The sequence below is a fragment of the Antechinus flavipes genome, chromosome 4 (assembly GCF_016432865.1).
Source record: "Antechinus flavipes isolate AdamAnt ecotype Samford, QLD, Australia chromosome 4, AdamAnt_v2, whole genome shotgun sequence".
In the NCBI taxonomy this organism is placed as follows: Eukaryota; Metazoa; Chordata; class Mammalia; order Dasyuromorphia; family Dasyuridae; genus Antechinus; species Antechinus flavipes.
Window position 1 is genome coordinate 147,125,093 of NC_067401.1, and position 21,722 is coordinate 147,146,814.

The 21,722-nt window shown below is 35.8% G+C and overlaps 1 protein-coding gene across 1 annotated transcript in view; it reads left to right on the top strand.

Annotated features, from left to right (window-relative positions):
• The first annotated feature begins 3,824 nt into the window (after positions 1 to 3,824).
• Positions 3,825 to 21,722, top strand: part of PRPSAP1 (phosphoribosyl pyrophosphate synthetase associated protein 1) — a 31,601-nt gene continuing 13,703 nt past the window's right edge. The window contains exons 1-3 of the mRNA XM_051995007.1: positions 3,825 to 4,336; positions 13,444 to 13,496; positions 16,432 to 16,498. Of these exons, the coding sequence (XP_051850967.1) occupies positions 4,167 to 4,336; positions 13,444 to 13,496; positions 16,432 to 16,498 (290 nt within the window). The 5' untranslated portion in view covers positions 3,825 to 4,166. The remainder of the gene's footprint in view (positions 4,337 to 13,443; positions 13,497 to 16,431; positions 16,499 to 21,722) is intronic.

Here is a 21,722-nt window from a genome sequence, read left to right on the forward strand (position 1 = left end):
CCATCTCCAAGTTAATTGTGTATTTCACTAGGGAACTCCTTTTCCTTGCCTGCTTTTAGCAGTATAATAAAATCTTTGCCCCTTGATTTGGAGGAGTCTAAGCCTACAAATTCTTTTGAGACAATTTGAGACACTGGCCCATAACACCAATACACTTTCCACACCCCATCATTTTGGTGAACAACCTCAACATTTTGGTGGCCTGGTATAGGGAAAGTCTGACTGCATCCTATAACCTCACAGAAATGCTATTTCTACTTCATCTCCAATGTTTTTTCATCATTTTCCTTGATATTCTAGACATTTTGTTTTCCATAATGGACTCTGTTATTTCATCAAGTTCTATAAAGTACCCCCTTGGTAATTTAAATGGTATAGCATTAAAAGTATGAATTACTTTTGGCAATATAGTCATTTTTATTATGCTGATATGATTATGCTGATTATGCTGATAAGGAGCACAGAATATTAAGGAGCACTTTCTAATTGAAGCTATACACAATTTTTGTGTCCCTTGGTAGGTTGATCCTCAAATATTTGGTGCATTTTGAAGTTATTTGGAATATTTCCTTTTTTTTTTTTTTTTTTTGCTATTATGTAAAAATTCTATTGTTTTTGAGGATTTATTTTGTAGCAGGCAACTTTGCTAAAGCTACTGTCTCAATTAATTCAAAACTTGTCCTATATCTTTTAGTTGAATTGTTACCTTAAGTGCCTGTATGGGAAGTGAGGGCTCCTCACTTGGAACAGGAAGTGAGGGCTCCTCATCAATGGAGTACTAGTCAGTTATATTTGAAGATTTTTCCCAGAGTAAACTCTGAGTGGCATATGAATCAAAGTGTAGTTGATTTACCTAACCCCAAGACCTTATGTTTACACAGTTTCTTTCAAGAAAAGATCTGAAGAATTTGTCACCTAAATTAGGCTTTAAAGCAAGAATTTCCACACTGGTAGGGGAAATGAGAAAGAGTTCATTCAAGCAATGGAAGATGGATTAAGCAAAAGCAGGAATGAAGAAAAAAATCAAACAAACCAGGGTTAAAAATGAGGAATGGATAGTGATGTGTTCTATGATGTGGAGTTTGTCACCAAATGATGGCAGGCATCAAAAGTCAGGGTTTGGTCATATGAAGAATTCACAATGGTCATTCTCTTTGGCAAAAGGTAGATTTATTTAGAGAAGAAGTTACAGACAAAACGAAGGGAAACAAGAAACACTGGTAATGGCAAATATGAAAAAGACTTGGGAGAGCATATGGAAGATAAGTTTTTCAGTGGAACTCATAATTATCTACTAGAAAGGGAGTATCCCATGAAGATGAGGCATTCCCTTAGCTGGCAGCATGCGCCAATGAACATAGCGGTATAAGGCTGCAGCGGGGAACCCATATCCTTTAGCTATAGATGCCCTGTCTTGAAGAGACTTTTCCTGGGTTTCCTCTCTCTCTCCATTTACTTCTAAATAACTAGTGTCCCAAGATAAGCTCGAAAACTTTTATCGTTTTGGAATTCGCTTAGCGCAGTTTTTAAAATACCATGACCCTCGGCGTCGGCCATCTTGGATGCGGGCAGAAGCTTTAACCATGGGACTGACTAGCATAACGCTGTCGGAGACTACGGAGAAGAGTCCCCCTGGTGGCCGGCTAAATCCTAAAAGGACTTAGCACCCTAAAAGAGTTAATTATAAGGAGAAGAGGGGTTGAGAAGTATAGTGGAGTTAGTGGCATGAGAGAAGGGGAAAGGGTAGGAATAGGTAAGGGGGAAGGGGAAAGACATCCCAAGGCAGAGTGCTGTGGTGGACTGACCCAAAGGAAAGTTTTGAAAACAAAAAGCTTTATTTTTTAAAAAGTCCTTTTCTTCAGTGAATTTTTGTACCTCTTTTACTATTAGGTCACTTCTGTCTTTTAAGACATTATTCTCTTTGGTATTTTTTGTGTGCTTCTTTTATCAGGCTGTTAATTCTCTTTTCATAATTTTCTCACATCACTTTTTTTTCCCCAAATTTTTTGTCTACCACTCATCTTTTCCTTTAATTCTCAGGCTTGGATTCAATTAGGATTTTTCTTTGAGATTTTGGTTGTAAGCTGTTTTTATATTGTTATCTTTTGAGTTTATGTTGTTCTTTTCCTATCACCAGAGTAGCCTTTTATAGTCAAATTCTTTTTGTTGTTTATTTTCTCAGCCTATTTTTTCACTTTGTACTTTTTGCTAAAGTTGGGTTCTGACTCAAGATGGGGAGGCATTGTCTCAAAGGTTAGGCTTTTTGGAGCTTTTTTAAGGCTTCTAGAAGAAGGTGGCACTTAAACTAAGTTTTGAAGAAAGCCAAGAATTCTAAGATCATGGTTAGTCAATAAACATGCATTAAATGTCTTGTAAGTGCCAGGACATATGCTAAGCACTGAGGCACAAAACAGGCAAAAGACAGCCTCTGCTTCAAGGAGCTTAAAATTTAATTAAGGAAATAAAAATTTATGACAGGGAAGGTACTAGAATTGAGGGATTGAGTTGGTTACCTTTAAAACCCAGCTTCTTAAATTGGCTCTTGATCCCATATGGAGGTTTCCTAATTGAATGTGGGAGTTGAGAAATTATGATTTACTATCTGTAAATGTTTGATTTATATGTTATTTTATACACCTATATTCTTGGGAACACATAAAAATTTCTCTGGCAAAAAAGTGTGGCAAATGGAAAAAGTTTAAGACCTGAATGGAAATTAGACGAGAAGGGAATTCTAGGAATGAAAGCAAGCATGGGGGTGAGTGGGAGGTTGGAGGTTTGGGGAGGGTGGGGGGTGGGGAAGGGAAAGCAAAAAAAGTGCAATGAATTTGGAGTCAGAAAACATGGATTCAATTCCATAGTCCAATACTTAGAGCTTTGTGATCCTGGGCAAATCACTTCAGTTTTCTGTCAGTTTTCTAATCTGTGGAGTTGGGACACTATTTAGCTGTTATGAAATCAGTTTCTAAATCTCAAAAGAGTTTTCGAAACCTAAGTTTTTATTATGCTTGTGAAAGAACCAGGAAAGCTTTGAACTGACTAAAAAGGAGTGGAAAACCAGTGCAAGGGGTTGTGTCACCTCGGTCACCTAGAGTCAAATTCTGCTCACTTTTGTGTCATATATATAAATCACTTAACTTCCAGGAACCCCTATCTGTTAAATGAGGGGATTGGACTCGATGACAAATGCAGAAGTATGCTGGGTCAAAGTGAAGCCGAAAGTTACATTTTCAGTGTGTTGGAAATCAGGATATGCTTGATTTGCTTTGTTGACCAGATGGAGAAAATGTTAATGATGCAGATTAAACTTAAAAGCAGGCTCCCTCCCCCAGCCGGATGTTAAACATTTACCATCATACCCCCGAGCTAAGGTCCTTGCAATTCTAAATTTAAGTTCCTATGAAAGCACATATAACACTGACATAGCCAGTGGAGGATCACAGCCTTCCCCGGGGACTTTTTTGTCTATTACTGCAAAAAGGATGTTCAGCCAATCACCTCACCTTCAAATAAAGGCGCATGCGCCAATGAACATAGCGGTATAAGGCTGCAGCGTGGAACCCATATTCTTTAGACATAGATGCCCTGTCTTGAAGAGACTTCCTGGGTTTCCTCTCTCTCTCCATTTACTTCTAAATAACTAGTGTCCTAAGATAAGCTCGAAAACTTTTATCGTTTTGGAATTCGCTTAGTGCAGTTTTTAAAATACCATGAACCTCGGCGTCGGCCATCTTGGATGCGGGCAGAAGCGTTAACCATGGGACTGACTAGCATAACGCTGTCGGAGGCTACGGAGAAGAGTCCCCCTAGTGGCCGGAAGTGGAAACGATGAGTTTCCCTTGCCACTTTCCATAGAGAAGCCGCCTCGGACCGCCCATCGGAGGAGGAGTCTGAGGCGAGGGGGAACGACGCTCTAGCCCGCGCCTCTCAGATTCTCGTAGCGGGGAGGGCCTAACTCTTTCCTAGTAGTTGGAGCTCGCGGAGCGGGCAGTCACTAGGGCTCTGAGGGTTACCCGGGGGCTCGGACTGAGACCACCAGACTCCTCCCTTCCTGTTCCGACCTCGTCCCCTCCCCCCACTGCGTTTGCTCCCCGGGCGGAGGCCACCTCGACCTTGGCCTCAGTAGTTCTTCCTGCCTCCCCGCGCAGCCAGCGCAGGGCCGGACGATGCCCAAGAAGCTGCTGCTGCTACCCCCGCTGTCCGTGTCCTCGACCTTTCGCACCCTTCGAGCCCGACCTGTCGCCTTCCCAACCATGAACGCCGCCCGTACGGGATACCGGGTCTTCTCGGCCAACTCCACCGCTGCCTGCACCGAGCTGGCCAAGCGCATCACCGAGTAAGCGAGAGTGGGTGCGCACGCGCGACATGGGGGTGGCTGGGGCTGGTTTTGGAATCAGGAGATCGGTTCCAATCTTGGGCGAGTTATTTCTCCGGCTTTGGGCCTCAGTTCCACAATCGGTAAAAGAGAGGGAGTATACTAAAAGTCTCTGAGGTACTTCTAGCTTTAAGTACCGTATTTGCATTTGGGCCTGAGAGAGAAGGCAGGTTTGCAAAAGCAAGGCCTAGGCAGAGAGAATGGATTTGGGTGTCTTCTTTCTCTTTAGGAGTGATGAGCCTGGGCTGTTAACCAATTTGGATTTGATTTTTCACACCAGAGCTACAAAGAACCTCACTACACTGATTACCTTCTCACTTTGCACGGACTTTGTTTCTTTTTATCAGTTTTTCTTTATGACCTTTCATTAAAGAATTAGATATCCACTTCACCTTTTTTCTGCTTGATAAAAAAACAGAACTAATAAGACATAGAAACCTAACTATCCTTTCAATACCCTGTTGCTACTACTTACTCAATCATCTCTCTCCATAGAGGTTAATGCTATCCAAATTCTTCAGGCCGTTTCATATCCCAGTGGCCACGATTCTTAGACAACTCCATTATTCCCCTGATTTCTCGACCAATACCTTAAATTCTCAGTTTGGTACGTGCCCTCGGGTTTAGTTTTATTGTATTGGGATGATTGAATCATGGAATTAAAACTGATCTGAACCTCCTCTTTCATTTTATTTTTTTATTTTATTGTTTAGGCTATTGGGGCTTACGTAATCTGCCCAGGGTCACACTATTAGTAAGTATTAAATGTCTGAGGCCGAATTTGAACTCCAGTTCCTTGGCCGGTGCTCTATCCACTGCGCCATCTAGCTGTACCAATTTTTTTTTTTTATTTTAAAGATATGGAACCTGTGAAATAGATAAATGATTTATCTTCCAGTTCTTTCTTTTACCCCTCCCTAAATGCAAGACCCTGAGGGTACCAAAAAAAATTTTTAAGGAGACTTTCTACTCTCATGCTTAACATTCTTTTAGATTGATAGGCTCACTGAGTTAAAGCTGTTCTGTAATTTAATCTACACTCTCTTTTTAAAGTTGAGTAAATTCATGAAATAGCTAGGTTTAGTGATTTTTACCCAACAGTTCTTTTATTTCAATCTAATTAATTCTCTGTACCATTTAAGTAATGAAGAACTTTAACTCTGAAGTTAGAGAATCTGAATTCCTATCTAGTTTGTGATATTCGAAGCTGGGCAAATCACTTAACCCCTGTTTGGCTCAGTTCCTTGTCTTTGAAATGGAGACACTGGAGAAAGAAATGGCAAACCACTCTTATTTTTTCCGAGAAAATTCTATGGACAAAGCCCATAGGGTTACATAGAGTCAGACAAGACTGACCAACACGTTAATTTTCTATCCCTTTCTTCTTGAGACAGTTTCACATATTTTTCCCCTCCCCTAGTCTCCAAGACCATCTCCCACTACTGTTCAGGCCCTCACTTTCATATTTGACCAAAAAAATTGAGGCTATTAACAAAAATTTCTTTATTCCTTATCTTGCAATCCCCAAAATTGGACCTTCTCATTTTCTTTTTAACTCCATCTAGTCTCTGATAAAGAGGTGTCCCTTCTCTTATTCATGAATCCTTGTTCTTACCTCTCTTTTCATTCAGATTGCCCCCATTATCACATCCTCTTATCTTCAATCTCTACCTATATACTTGTTTTTCTCTCTGCTGCTTACAAACATACCTGAGTCTTCCTTAGATACTAACCTTACTAGATATCACCAATCTGCCAACTATCATGCCATCTAGTGCCTCCCATTTTATCTCCTCAGTCTCCTCTTATTATCACTCACCTGAGACTACTTTTTCCAAAGCTGTCAATTACCTCTTGACCTTTTCTTAGCCTTCAGTCTTCTTGATTTCTGTCACATTTGAAATTGTTGACCCCCTTCTTTTTCTGTGTACTCTTAGCTGAGTTTTTGTTAATGCTATTCTCTCCATGTTCACCTCTTCTCCTTCTGAACAGTCTCTAATCTCTTTTGATGATTGTCATCCATGTTACTCCCTATGTATTTGTACCAAGGCTCTATATAATAGTTATGGGGGTATATTTATTTCATAGGTTGGCAAGTGATTTGATTGTGGTGACATTTGAGAAGTTAAGTATTAAGAATATGGTTAGAGTGGCAAGAATATAGAGGATGACTTGTCTTTGTACTCTATTTGTACTCCCTCACTTGGTAATCTGATCAGCTTCCATCAGTTCTCTCATCTCTGTGCCAGTGAATCCCAAATCTATATATCTAGCCCTACTCTCTGTCCTTAGCTCCTTTTTACCCAGAACAAATTACCAGAAGGCAATTCTATCCAAATATCCCTTACACACCTAATGGTATAGTGACTGGAAGCAGTTATATTAGGCTTCCCTCCATAAACTCCTGACAAATATAGATTGAATCTTGATAGGGAAATCCAGAAAAAAAATTAGTGAGCCATTTGTCTTGCTTATCTCCAGATATGGAGACAGATTGGGAGATCCTATCTAGCCTAGGGCTCATGGCACACATTCCAGACCAAGAAGAGATCCCAATTCTATACTGAGGCAGGCACTACAGCAGGGCAGGTACAAAACTGGCAGCTTTATTGCCTTCTCCAATTTTGGGTCACAGTTCAAAGGTGGAAGATTGAGAAAAGGACTTGTACAGGGAAGGGGCATTCCTAGGTGGGGAGGCTCTAGACTGTGTGGGGAAGAGAGTTCAGAAGCTGGCAGCAGCAAACTCAGCAGAGTATTATTTCTAGCGTTATACTAGTTTGCAGAGGATTAGCTAGGGTAGGAAACTTAGGTTAAATGGTAACCCACAGCTCTGACCAGTAGAACTTTTCCAGCTCACTGATAAGTTTGGAATCCAGAAACAGTCTACTATTTCTCAGACCCAAATCCAGAAACTTGGAGGGCAGAACACTGAAAGCTTGCAGATCCCCAATCTATTCCTGAGATCCTAGAATAACAAAATACCAAGAAAACAGCAATGGAACTAGACCAGATCTTCCCTCCAGAAGTGCCTCAAATCCCATCCTTAACATCTAGAATGAGTAAAGAAGAATGAGCAAACTGAAAAAAAAGCCCCACCACAAAGCTGTTATATTGTTAAACTTAAGACACAAGATTCAGAAGAAAAGTGAACGACTTCAAATGCAACTTGGACACATACCCAGAATTCCTAGAAAAATGAAGCAAAGAGTTTTTAAAAAGTTGAACATATTTTTATAAATGGAATGAGAGCACTTGAAGAAAAATTGAAAAAGAAATGGGAGCTATGGAAGAAATATTGAAACAGAAGTAATAGCTTGACCTAAGAGGTATAAAACCTTCCTCAAGGAACAAGCTCCCTGAAAATTATATGAATCCTGTTGTAGTGAAATTTTGTCAGTAATGACCAATCAGGATTTCAGAAAACTAATAAAACATTCTACCCATCTAATAGGGAAGTTAAGGACTCAGAATGCAGAAGGCAACAAAAAATTTTTATATATTGATAATATGATCAATGCAGAAATTTGTTTTAATTAACCATACACGTTTATAATGAGTTGTTTTTCTTGCATTCTCAATTGGGGGAGGAAGGAAAATGGTTAGAGAAAAGAAGGTAGATCTTAATGCAGATTGATTTTTTTTTTTCATTGCTGAGGCAATTGGGGTCAAGTGATTTGTCCAGGTTCATACAGTTAGGAAGTGTTAAATGTCTGAGGTGAGATTTGAACTCAGATTCTCCTGACTTCAGGGCTGGTGCTTTATCCACTGTGCCACCTAGTGCCCTAGATTGAAATTTTTTAAAACACATTTTAAAATTTAATCTAATGTTTTAAAATATTTAAAAACAAAACTCATCTTTTCCCAAAAATCTATTTCCCAATATTGTCCAAGATCATCTACTAGTTTCTGATGTTCAAAATCCTTGTGTAGTCCTCAGCTCCTCTGTCTTTCATTACATATTCAATCCGTTGCCAAGTCTTGTTGCTTGAATCTCCCATAGTTTCTTCTTCTTTTTTTTAATTGAAGCTTTTTATTTACAAAACATATGCATGGGTAATTTTTCAACATTGACCCTTGCAAAACTTTGTTCCAAATTTTTCTCTCCTCTCCCCCACTCCCCTGCCAAAAAAAAAAAAATTATTTTTTCCCTACATGGCAGGTAGTCCAATGCATGTTAAATATGTTAAAATATATGTTAAACCCAAAATATATATACATATTTATACAGTTATCTTGCTGCACAAGAAAAATTGGATCTAGAGGGGAAAAAAAAACCCTGTGAAGGAAAACAAACAAATGCCATGTTGTGGTCCATACTTTGGTCCCACTGCCCTCTTTCTGGTGTAGATGCCTCTCTTCATCACTGAACAAGTGGAACTGGTTTGAATCATTACATTGTTGAAGAGAGCCACGTCCCTCAGAATTAATCATCGTATAGTTTTGTTACCATGTGTAATGATCTTCTGGTTCTGCTCATTTCACTTAGCATCAGTTCATGTAAGTCTCTCCAGGTCTCTCTGAAATCATCCTGCTGGTCATTTCTTTTTTTTTTTTTTTTTTTTTTTTTTTTTTTTTTTTTTAAACTTATTGACAGAATCCATGCCAGGGTAATTTTTTACAGCATTATCCCTTGCACTCACTTCTGTTCCGATTTTTCCCCTCCCTCCCTCCACCTCCTCCCCGAGATGGCAAGCAGTCCTTTACATGTTAAATAGGTTACAGTATATCCCAGATACAATATATGTGTGCAAAACCGAACAGTTTTCTTGTTGCACAGGGAGAATTGGATTCCTGCTGGTCATTTCTTACAGACAATAATATTCCACAGCATTCATATGCCATAATTTATTCAACCATTCTCCAATTAATAGGTATCCAATAAGTTTCCAGTTTCTTGCCACTATGAAAAGGGCTGCCACAAACATTTTTGCACATGTGGGTCCCTTTCCCTCCTGTAAGATCTCTTGAGGATATAGGCCCAGTAGAAACATTGCTGGGTCAAAGGGTATGCACAGTTTTCCATAGCTTCTTTATTAGTTCCATTTTCTTCACTCACAGGTTGCTTCTTTATTCTGGTTCTCATCTACTTTTACATGTACTGTTGCATTAATCTAACTGGACTTCAAGTTCACATCACATTAAATGCCCTTTCCAGTCTTCTATACAGCAGCCAAAGTAATTTTCCAAAAGTGAAAGTCTGAAAAATTCCAGTGACTCTTTTTTGCCTGTAGAATCAAACTCCTGTTTGGCTTTTAAATCCTTTTACAACCTGATCTCTTATCTTTCCAGTTCGTAATTCATCTATATTGGCATACAGGACACTATCTCCTATTTCTTGGCATTGGCCATCCTCCATACCTGGAATGCGCACTCCATTCTCATCTCTTTGATTTAGGTTTCTTTCAAATCTCCACTCAAATTCCACCTTCTACATGAAACCTTTCTCTATTAACTGTCTTCTAGTGCCTTCTCTCCCATAACCATTTTGTATATAATTTTATGTTATATATGTATTTATATGTATATTTGTGTTTCCCATTAAAATATAAACGGCAGAATCAAGAGAACATTGTATATAGTAACAAGATTATGTGATGATCAACTGTGATGGACCTGACTCTTTTCAACAATGATTCAACAAGACTTGTGATGGAAAGTGCCATCCTTATCCAGAGAGAGCTATGAAGACTTAATATGGATCAAAACATAGTATTTTCACCTTTTTTTGTGTTGTTTGTTTATTTGGGTTTTTTTCCTTTTCTCATTTTTTCCTTTTGATTTTTTTTTTTTTTTGCTCAGCATGACAAATGTGGAAATATGTTTAGAAGAATTGCATATGTTTAGCCTATACCAGATTGTTTGCTGTCTTGGGGAGAAGAGGAAAGGGGGAAAAAAGAGGGAGAAAAATTTGGAGCATAAGGTTTTGCAAAGGTGAATGTTAAAAGCTTTCTGCATATATTTGGAAAAATAAAATACCATTTAAAAATAAGTTTAAAAAAGAAAAGTAAATTTCATAAGATCAGCAATGATGCCACTTTTTGTATCGTCCCAGTGCATTGCCCTGTGCCTGCCTTATATATATATGCTTAATAGATGTTTACTCATTTATATGTTAATTTGAGTTGGAATAGTTAAATGAATTATAGAACATCAGAACCAAAAGACACCTTAGAAATAATCTAGCTCAGTTCTTTCATTTACAGACAGGAAATTAACATTATTGTAAGGTCATATATCTAGGTAGGTTCCAGCCCATGTCATCTGACTTCCATTTAGTTCAACAAACATTTTGTTTGGCTTGCTATATCAAGGACATTGCAGTTAGGTATTGGAGGGGATACAGAGGTGAATGAGATACTCTTGCCTTTCAGGAGGAGCTGTCTATATAAAATAGAGTATAAATGTATAAAAAAGCACATAACTTCTAAGGCAAGTAAGATAGTATTTGCCAATGTCAAGTGTCTAGCCAAGTCTAATTTTCATTTTAACTTTTTTCAGGGAAGTACTGACTTCCTTGCTATTAACCTTTGTGAGCATTTTATTTTTCTCTCCCTACTCTGCCTTGGGAAAGCAGGATAAACAACCCCCCTTACAAACAGATCAAGCAAAAGAAACTTTTACATCCATCAGAACTTTTAAAGGAGAGGTGTATAATCAGCATGTCCATCATGAGTCTTTAAGAATATGATTGGTAATTGTATTGATCAGAGTTAGAATATTTTGTTTTAATCAGTCACGGTTCACCTTTTTTCTTTAACCTCTTATAACTTCCCCCTCAAAATCCCCCCCACTCCCAATAACCATTGAAAAGACAAGAAAAATAAAACCCATTATAAACATGTATCATCAGTTAAAACAAATTCTCCTATGGATCATATCCTAAAAATATTTCTTTTTCTGAATCCTTTACATCTATCAAAGGTAGATAGCATATTTCTATCAGTCATCTGAAATCATGTTTAGTCATTATTTTAATAAATGTTCAACTCAATAGTAATCTATCATATATTCCATAACTTGTTTATCCATTCCCTAATTTATGGACATCTTCAGGTTCCCATTTTTGCCATCTTTGCCCCTTCAAAAAGAAACAAATATTTTTCTAGAGTTTTGCTTAGGATTAATCTGTTCCTTAATCTACCATTGCCCTTTTCCTCCCTTTTCTTCTGGTTTCCCTGTTGAATGAAATGTATTTCCATACATACATACATGTGTGTGTATGTGTGTGTGTGTGTGTGTGTGTGTGTGTGTGTATTCCTTCTTTTGACCAGTAGAGAAGAGAATTAGATTGAAGTATCAGCACATTTCTACTTTGCCTTCCCTCCACTTCCACCATCAATATGTTTCTTGTCCTTTCTCTTCCATTCTTTTCTTAAGGTCAAGACATAACAGAAAAAACTGTTCCTTGGCCTTATCTAATTGAATTTGCTCTATGAATCCTGATTAAAGGTACCATTTCCTTATATTGGAAAATTAGAAGTTTGCCCTTGTTTAGTTTTTTATGTTCATTCATATTTACCTTTTTATGTGTACAAACACTTGTTTAAACTTTAAAGTTCCTACACAACTTTGAGCTTTTCATCAGAATGTATATATATTTTTTTTTGGGGGGGGGATATATATATATTTAATAATTATAACTTTTTATTGACAGAATCCATGCCAGGGTAATTTTTTACAACATTATCTCTTACACTCACTTCTGTTCTGACTTTTCCCCTCCCCCAGATAGCGAGCAGTCCTGTACATGTTAAATAGGTCACAATATATGTGTGTAGAACCAAACAGTTCTCTTGTTGCACAGGAAGAATTGGATTCAGAAGGTAAAAATAACCCGGGAAGAAAAACAAAAATGAATCCAGGAATTCTAATTGAATATATATATATATATATATATATATATATATATATATATATATATATATATATATATATATATATATACACACACACATATATAAACATAGCTGTATTTTTCTTTGAATCTTTATGTATAGATGTTTTAAAATCATCTTTTGCATTTATGTCCTGAACTTCCTTGTCATCATAATGGTTTTTTTTTAATGGAGGGATTTAAAAAAAAATTGCCCATACTTCCAGGATACTTCCCATCTTTGGATTTTAGAGCACATCTAGAAGGTAGGTCCATCCTGGTCCTGTTGCTTTTTTGCTGGGGGCATTGAGTGTTGTATTTCAGAATCTCAGGGACAGGCTGTGAACTTGCAAACTTTCAGTACTATCAAAGTTAACCAGTTGATCCCTTTTATAGGTACTGCTTTCCCTGATGCAACTCTTCTCCCAGAGCCTATAGGCTTCAAAAAAAGCCTGTTTATCAGACCATACTGGCCTCCCTAGTGGCAACCCCCTTCCAACCTTTACTAGTTTCTGGCTCCTTTTGAACAGTTTCTCATTTATAGCCTTTATATATAAATTTATATATTAAAAATTTCTCATATTTAGCCTTGTTTTTCAACCTATTTGGAGTTTCCAAAGTTTTAATTAAGACCTTAGTATTACCTTATAAAATCCATATGCCAATGGAATCACAGATCTAATTTTTCCCATGATCTTTCTCTCCTTTTTCCTAAAAACCTCAAACAAACCAAAACAAAATCATATAGTCTCAAAATTTTTTTTCTGATGTATTTAAGATCGAAGGGCAGACTCGCAATTGTGAATGGAATGAGAGATGCTACGGTAAATCTGTAGCATTGGACATGATTTGTGGCCTTTAGCCATACCATTTCCTTTCCTTAGTTGAAAAATATAGGGTTGAACTTTCTCTTCTTTCCTTCTTCTCCATTATTGGGAGGCTTTTAGAGTATTGTAAAGCTCAGGTCCTGCCTGAAAGACATTTTTCTGGGATGTGGGATACATTATGCTACTCATCAGGTTATTGTTGGAATGGGAAGAGATATTGGAGAGTGCTTCTGTGCCACCCAGACCCTCTGTCTTTTTTTGGCTATCATCTTTGAGAATGGCCTTTTCCTCTCCATGAATGGCAATGGTTCCTCTATATCCCCTATACTATTAATATATACTATTAATCACTGTTTTTCCTCCTATAGGCGTCTTGGTGCCGAGTTGGGAAAGTCTGTTGTGTACCAGGAGACAAATGGAGGTGAGACTTTTGCCTTTATTCACTAACCTGCTTAGTTTAGAAATAAGCTTTTTATACAACATTTTTTAGAAGCTTCTCAATCTTTTGTATACAGTTTCTTTGACAACAAGATTGATTAAGAGCTGAAGGAAATTTTCAAAGTTAGTCCCCCCTCATTTTACAATGAGGAAATTGGGTCTAGAAAGGGGAAGTCTTTTATCCAGAGTCACAGATATGGTAAGTGGCAGAACCTAAATTCAGGTTTCATGCTTGCTTTCCGTCTTTAAGTTCTCCTTTTTCCAGTGTACGTCACTAGCCATTATGTATGCAGGATCCCAGAAACATTTACATTTAGAAAATGTTAGCTTTTAGTATTCAACAAACAGATAAGAGCTAACTTAGTTGTGCTTGATGCATTGTGCTAGTGACAGAAAGATGAAAAAACAACACAGATTTTGGCCCATGAAGAGCCTTCAGTGCACTAACCAAAAAAAAAAAAAAAAAAAAAAAAAAAAATCTGATCCATACCACATAGGAGAAGGTTGTGTTTCAATGTTACTGATTTTTTTTTTTTTTTGGTAGAAGAAAAGTAAGCTATCAACAAGAATATTTAAAAAATACTAAAAATCCCTAATTACAAAGCAAATGCAGGTTGATAGAATTTCAGGGTTACATCTCCCATCAAATTGGCAAAGATAAGAAGAGGAATACAGCAATTGTTATATTTGTTATTTTTTCATTTTTATATCACTCATATTTTATTATATATTATATCACTCATTCTAATGCATTCTACCCTTCATTTTATCTCAGAGAGCAATCCCTGATAATAAAGGGGGGAGGGGAAAGGTTTAGCAAAGCTAAGCAACATTTCAAAAAAGTTTGCCTTGATGAAGCTACAGTGTCCTCTCCCCCTAGACAAAGAAGTAGGTGGAGGTACTCTTTCATATCCCCTGAGTCATCATAATTTCACCATATTCAGTTTCAATTTCTTGTTCTAGTGTTTTAGATATTGTGTATATCATTTTCCTGGATTGATTACTTATTAAAGTCTTTCCATGCTTCTCTATATTCATCATATTTGTTGTTTCTTATAGTAGTAATCCATTACATTCATTTGCCATAATTTAGCCATTCCTCAAGAAATGAATATGCTTTTTTCCTAGTTTTTGGATATTACAGAACATGTTCCTATAAAGAAACTAGCCATTTTGTTAAGAGTTTTGAAAGAAGAGTTTAATGTACCATTGATAGAGCTCCAAATTTAATCATTGTGAAAAGTTTGTAATTGTGTACCAAAGTTAGTAAATACTACATGCCCTTTGAACTAGGGATATTACTATTAGTCATATATCACAAATGGGTCAAGGACAGGCAGAAAAACCGATTATGTTCAAAAGTACACTGGCAATTTTGTCAAAGCAAAATAAGTTTTTGTCATTTGGGGAAAAGCTGAACAAATTGTATAATGATTTTGTCAGAATAATTCAAAATTATGAATAATAGGTCCAGTAAAACCTTTATGATTTATTTAAATTGTAGTTCAAGTGGATTAGTTCATGCATTGACATTTATACTGTTGTGAAAAAAGGATTTTAAAAAACTTCAGAACTCTGATCAAAGCATGAACTATGGTGAATTCAAAATGTGATGGGCTAGAGATTTAGAATGAAATAGGCTTCCTCTTCTATAGCCAATGAATTGATTTTTGCTGAACTCTACAAATTTGTTAAAGTGAGGGCTTCTATTCAGAACAATGAGCATTATAGGTTAATAGTGATAGATAATACCTCCCCACCTCCCCCCCAAAAAAAGAAAAGCATCACTGAAATACTTTTTAAAGTGTGAAGGTATCACAAACAGCAATTTTGTGTCTATCTTAGTAATTTTGTCATGTAGTTTTAAAAACCATGTAACACAAGTTCACCATGTTTTATTCATATCTTGTTCTTTGTATATTGAAATGTTTGTATTTGTTGGTGATTAAGTTCACAATTTAAAAAAAAAATGGATATCTAGCTGCTTGCTTACTTTCCCTATACTGTAGAGGTAATCCTCCCCCCCCCCGCTCCCCCCAATCCTCCCAGGTTCACTACTACAGAAGTCATCTTGTATTCATCACTATCTCTCACTCCACATTATCCAAACTGTTGTTAAGGCCTGAAAATTTCTTTTTTATTGTTATTATTTTGTTTTTCCAAATACATGCAAAGATAATTTTCAACATTTATCTTTGCAAAACCTTGTATTTTACATTTCTCCCTCTCTCCCCCTCCCCAAGATAGTAAACAAAAAATTCAGTTCTTCTAAACATATTTTCATATTCGTCATGCTGCATAAGAAAATCAGATCAAAAAGAAAAAAAACCAAACACGAAAAAAGGGGGGAAAACACACAAGCAAAGAAATAGAAACAAAGGTGAAAATACTGTGTTTTGATCTACATTCAGTTTCCATAGAACTCTCTGGATGTGAAGGACACTTTCTATCACAAGTGTAATATAAGGCCTGGTAATTTCACTTTTGTAATTTGTCTCAAATACATCTGATACTGCTACCACTTTAGTGTAAGCCTTAATCATCTCATACCTTGATTAAATATCAATTAAATCCCCACTTTTTAGAGGAAGTCTTTCCCAATTTGTTAAAATTCATAGTACTTTCCCTCTGTAAATTATTCCTTTGATAATTATTTCCTATCCATCCTGTCTATAGGTTGCTTTTTTATGTGATTGTATGTTGTTTTCCCCATTTGATTATAAACTCCTTGAGGGAAGGGACAGGACTGTCTTTTCCCCTTCTTTTTATATCCCTGGTACTTAAGCATAGAGCCTGACACACAATAGGTATTTTATAAATATTTATGGGTTGACAAGAAAACTTTTTTATAATAGACTTTAACTTATATCAATTGAGCTATGAGCTATCTGAGTTTAAATTCTTTTTTTTCTTTTTAGAAACAAGAGTTGAAATAAAAGAATCTGTTCGAGGTCAAGATATCTTCATTATTCAGACAATACCAAGGTTAGAGCTCACTTACATCTCTTTCCTTTCAAGGAACTTATGTGTAGTACTACCTAAATATTTCCTCCAAAATAGAATTTTTAGGTTCATGCAACTATGTGCTCATTAGAGCAAAATCTAACTCTCTGAGCAGTTTCTTCTAGTTACGTAAGTTCTGCTGTGGGGCTTTTTATTAAACACCACGACCATTTGTATTTTCCTTTATCAGTATGGATCTCTGTTTTCTTAGAACTAGCAAAATAATGACTTTTTCTGACTATTCTAGTCAGAAAAAGAAACATCACTGAAGTTCTGTGCATATTGGAGCTGTGCAAGGTGCAACAATGTGTGAATTTACATGCTAAGGGAGATAGTATACCTATTCTGGGTGTATGGAACCATGTCTCCATACCATGTAATGTTTTCCCCTATAAAACATTTTAATTTTTATCTAGGAAGACAACTTTTTTTTTTTTTTGTAATATATCATCATTTGTTTAGGTTTTTTAAAAATTAAATTGTAAACAAGAGCTATCAATAAGAAATTTAGTTTATCTCAAATACTTAAGTACTTTTTGTGTGTTAGAGACTAGAAATACAAATACAGAATAAAGTACCTTCACTGAGACAGGGATTCTTAATCTGCAGTCAGTGGACTTGTTTTTTCAAAATATTTTGGTATCCATATTTCAGCATATTTGTTTCCATTATAATCCTATTTTATTTTATATGTTTACAAACATTCAAAGGGGGCCATAATATACAAAAAAGTTTAAGAAGCTTTGGGTGGGCAAGATAGCAAATGGCATTTAAATTGTGATTTAGGAGGTCAGATTAGATCATCTCTAAAGTCCTCTCTTGCTTTGACCATTATGATCTTGTGGTGCTTAAGATTTGCAAAGACTATCTCTAGCTTTTTCTCTTCATATAGTTATAATTAGTATGTATATAGTTCTGGTTTTTATGAATATCTCTTGGTATATATATTTTCCCTGTTTCTTTCATATTATACTATATTATGAATATTAATAGCTAACATTTATGTTTTGTTTACTGTGCTAAGCACCTTAAAAAATTTGATTTGATCCTCACAACACCAGGAGATAAATACTATTTCATCCCTATTTTACAGATGAGGAAACTGAGGCATATAGTGGCTAAGTTATTCACCCAGGGTGATATAGCCAGCCAGTAAGTACCTGAGGGTAGCTTTGCACCTAAGTCTTCCTGACTCCAGTGCTTTTCAGTGTGCTATAATGCCATTTATTTAGTCCTTCTCTAGTTAGCTGTTTTACAATATGTATTACTATCACATTTAGAGCGGCTATGAATATTTTTATATTTACCACTAGGGAATAAAATTCAGATTAATAATTTGGGGGTTATGTTATTTATCTTCTAGTTAATGTGTTCATTCAATATTTTGTTGTTGTCCTGGGTCCTAGTGGAGCTATGAGGTAAAAAACTGTCTCAAAGATCTCAGTCTCTAGAAACCTTTTTCTCTAAATGGCCTTGATTAGTTTATAAGGTTCAACAATATTTAATTCTTCCTCTGTCTTCTCTACTGAAACCATCAATATGGTAAAGGCCTGTACCTTGTTACATTCTTTAATTAGAATATATTCCTCTAATAGTTAAATTTGAGTGAAATGGAATTAATGCAATAGGAGGTTTCTTTCTTAGTTGACCTCCCAACTGTTTAGTACTTAAAAGCATAATCTTTTTTGTTTGTTTGTTTTTTATAAATTTAAATAACTTTTATATACCTATTCCCCGAGTTGTACTACTAACATTAATTAACTGATATTAACTAGATGTTTGCTTCTGAATTTTTTTGTTAATATTTTTATTGTTGCAATCAGCATATACAAACCTAGCCACAAAACTTCTTTTCAAGGACTAACCTCCCTAAATATAAAAGAAGGTCATCATCTGTAGGCTGGCCATTTGGTGCTGAATTTTTGAGTCTCTTCAACTCAGAAAACAAAGAACAATACAAATAGGTCCACAGTCCTTGAAGATCCTGGCCACTTCCATTCCCACAGTGACAATGATACAGCATTGAAAAGGGATAAAATATGCCAAGAATCTTAGCATTTGTAGACAGTCTGTAAAAGTGTTATAAAAGATGTCTTCAAAGAAATGTACAACTAGAAAAAGAGAACCCTTAGTGAGATAACCAGTGGACAAACCAGGTGCTCTTCATTGAATACCTGTCAGATAATAACAAAACTCTAGGAAAAACTTTTCCATAAGTTACATGAAGTGGTGGTATGTTAACATGTATTACTTAAGGGTTGTTTCCAGATTTTCCATTATTAACCTTACTATGAATATCTTTGTATAAATTGCCTTTTTCTTTTAATACCTGCTATTAAAATCCAATTCAACAAAATACTTTTCACTTTAAGTACACCAGATACTGTAGAGGACTCAAAGGCCAAAGTTTGCTCAAAAATTTTTTCATCTGGAGTAAAAGTGGTAGCTAGGTGGCTCAGTGAAAAGAGCACTGGAGTCAGGAATAGCTGAGTTTAAATACAGTCTTAGACACTTATTAACTGTGTGATCCTGAGCAAATTACTTAAACTCTATTTGCTTTTATCCACCAGAAGAGGGAATAGAAAACCACTCGAGTAATAATAAGAGCATCTCAAACAGTCAGATATGACTCAAGATCATCAGCCCATGAGGTTCCTAAGACTCTTCAGTCATTTAATTGTAATTTCAATAATATTTTAATACATACAAATAAGTTTGGATGGAAAGAAAAATAAGTTATATTACAGTGGATCTATGCCTATGTGATATAGAATGAATTTTCCTTTAGAGTAAATCTGAAACAGCATCAATCATGATCTTTAAGAGTGAATAGCTTAGGACATTAAAGCTTATTCACTCTATACTTGTCTTTTGACCTGCTTCCATATTGAGCACCTCAGAAGAGCCTAAATGATTAAATATCAGAAACAGAATCCATTATTGCTATTAATGATGAACTATAATTTGTCTTGAATATTTTAATGTTGTATTGTACTATAATTGACTTGATTTCCTCATGTCACCATTTCAATATTTTGTCTTTTATAACATTTAAATTTTTTATTTTTTCTTAATGGACCAAGCTGGAATCTCAAATCATTTATTTATTCATTGTTTACATGTTAACTACATGTGAGGGATAGAATATACTGTAAACAGCCAATTACTAGCAATGTGACCTTGGAAAATTAATTTAACGGCTCAATTTCTTTATTACTTTATCTGTATGGGAGTGTGGGCTTTATGAATTTCACAGAATTTCAGAGGTAAAAAGGACTATGAAATTATCAAGTTGCTCACTTTTATATACTAAATGGTCCCAAACTGCTACAGTTTTTAAATTCTTAGTCTGCGTTTTTGTTTGTAGTTTATAGATGCCTTTTTTCTTTATGCCACAGTTATTTCCCATTTTAAATTGAACCCTGCCTTGTGAGAAAAATAAAATAAGCAACAACATCTGAAACAGTGATTTACCTTTGACATCCTTCACCAATAGAATGTAAACTCTTGAGTTGAAGGCAGGAACTTTTTTACTTCTGTCTTTGTTTCTGCAAGTCTAGCACACAACTGCTTGATAAATGGTGATTATTTCTGAATCATCCTTGAATCCCTGGTATGGACCTAATTTTGTTATCCTCAATTATTTGTTTTCTAGATACATTTCTCTAGTCTTTGAGGATTCCTTTTTTTTTTTTTTTGCATCAATATTTACTGAATTTTATAATTCTTTTTTTCTATTTTGTTTCTCCTAGGTTTGAGTAACAAGACTATATTTGACTCAAAAGACTTTGGTAGAATGTCTTTTGTCTTTGAAAATATTTGAAAAAACGAACTTGTCAATTCATTTTTTTTTCTTCAGCGATTCATTTATAGTTTGAATATATTCCTCTTCTTTCCTCTTCTTTCCTCTCCTTCCTCTTCTTTCCCCTCCCCCCTCTCCATTAAACTGTTTATGGCCTCTTGATTTTTTTAGTTTAGATTTTTAATTATAGATATTTATCATACTGTTTTGCTGGTGTATGAATTCTTTCTTATTCTTTTTAGTCCTTGCTGTTTTGGACTTGTATTTGTTTTTAATACTTATTTTCTCCTTTAATGAATTGCTGCATTTGATAGACCAAAGCATAATTTATTTTTTTTTTAATTTTAATTTTTGGGGGTAACTAGGTGGCACAATGGATAAAGCACCAGCCCTGAAGTCAGGAGGACCTGAGTTCAAGTCTGGCCTCAGATGCTTGACACTTCCTAGCTGTGTTATCCTGGGCAAGTCACTTAACCCCAATTGCCTCAGCAAAATAATAAGAAATTTTAATAGTATTTTATTTTTTTCCCAAATACATGCAAAGGTAGTTTTCAACATTCACCTTTGCAAAATGCTGTTCCAGATTTTTCTCCCTTTTCTCTCCTCCTTCCCAAAACAGCAAGCATTCTTGAGTCTGAGAAATAGAGAAAATTAATTTTTAACTTAATGTGACAGTGTAAGGTTTATAAAAATTTTGACTCAACCCTGTGAGCACTTAGTATAAATAGTATAAACCTCATACAAAATGGAAAATAATAATAGCTGACATTCTTAGAGCACTTTTAGATTTACCAAATGCTTTTGTACCTATTGTCTCATAGACTGTTTGACAGCCATTTTGTGTTTCTGATTTTCATGTTATTTTGTATATACTTGTATATGTACTTGTCTTCATTAGAATACAAGTTCCTTTCAATAAGGATTGTTTCATTTTTTGGTGTTTTTTAACTTCAGTGCCTTGCCTATGTTTTGTCCTCCTCATTTGTTCATACTGTTCTCTTGCCTAAAATGCTATCTTTCCCTCTCTTTATCTCATGAATTCATACCCATTTATTAAAGCCTAATAACAAGATCTTCCCCTGTGATAGCAATGCTCTTGAGTTTCACATAGCACTTTTATATGTGAGCATTTTGTTGTTGTTTGTTGTTCAGTCACTTGAGATGTGTCCAACTTTCCATGACCCCATTTGGGGCTTTCTTGGCAGAAATCAAACTGAAGTGATATGCCATTTCCTTCTCCATCTCTCTTTACAGATGAGAAAACTGAAGTGTTTGAGGCTAAATTGAACTCGGGGAGAGAAGTTTTCTTGACTTCAGGCCCAGGACCCTCTAGTTTAGCATTTTGCTGTCCCAGTGTACTTCTTAGTATCCCTAATGCACTTACCATGTAATAATGTCTGTGTT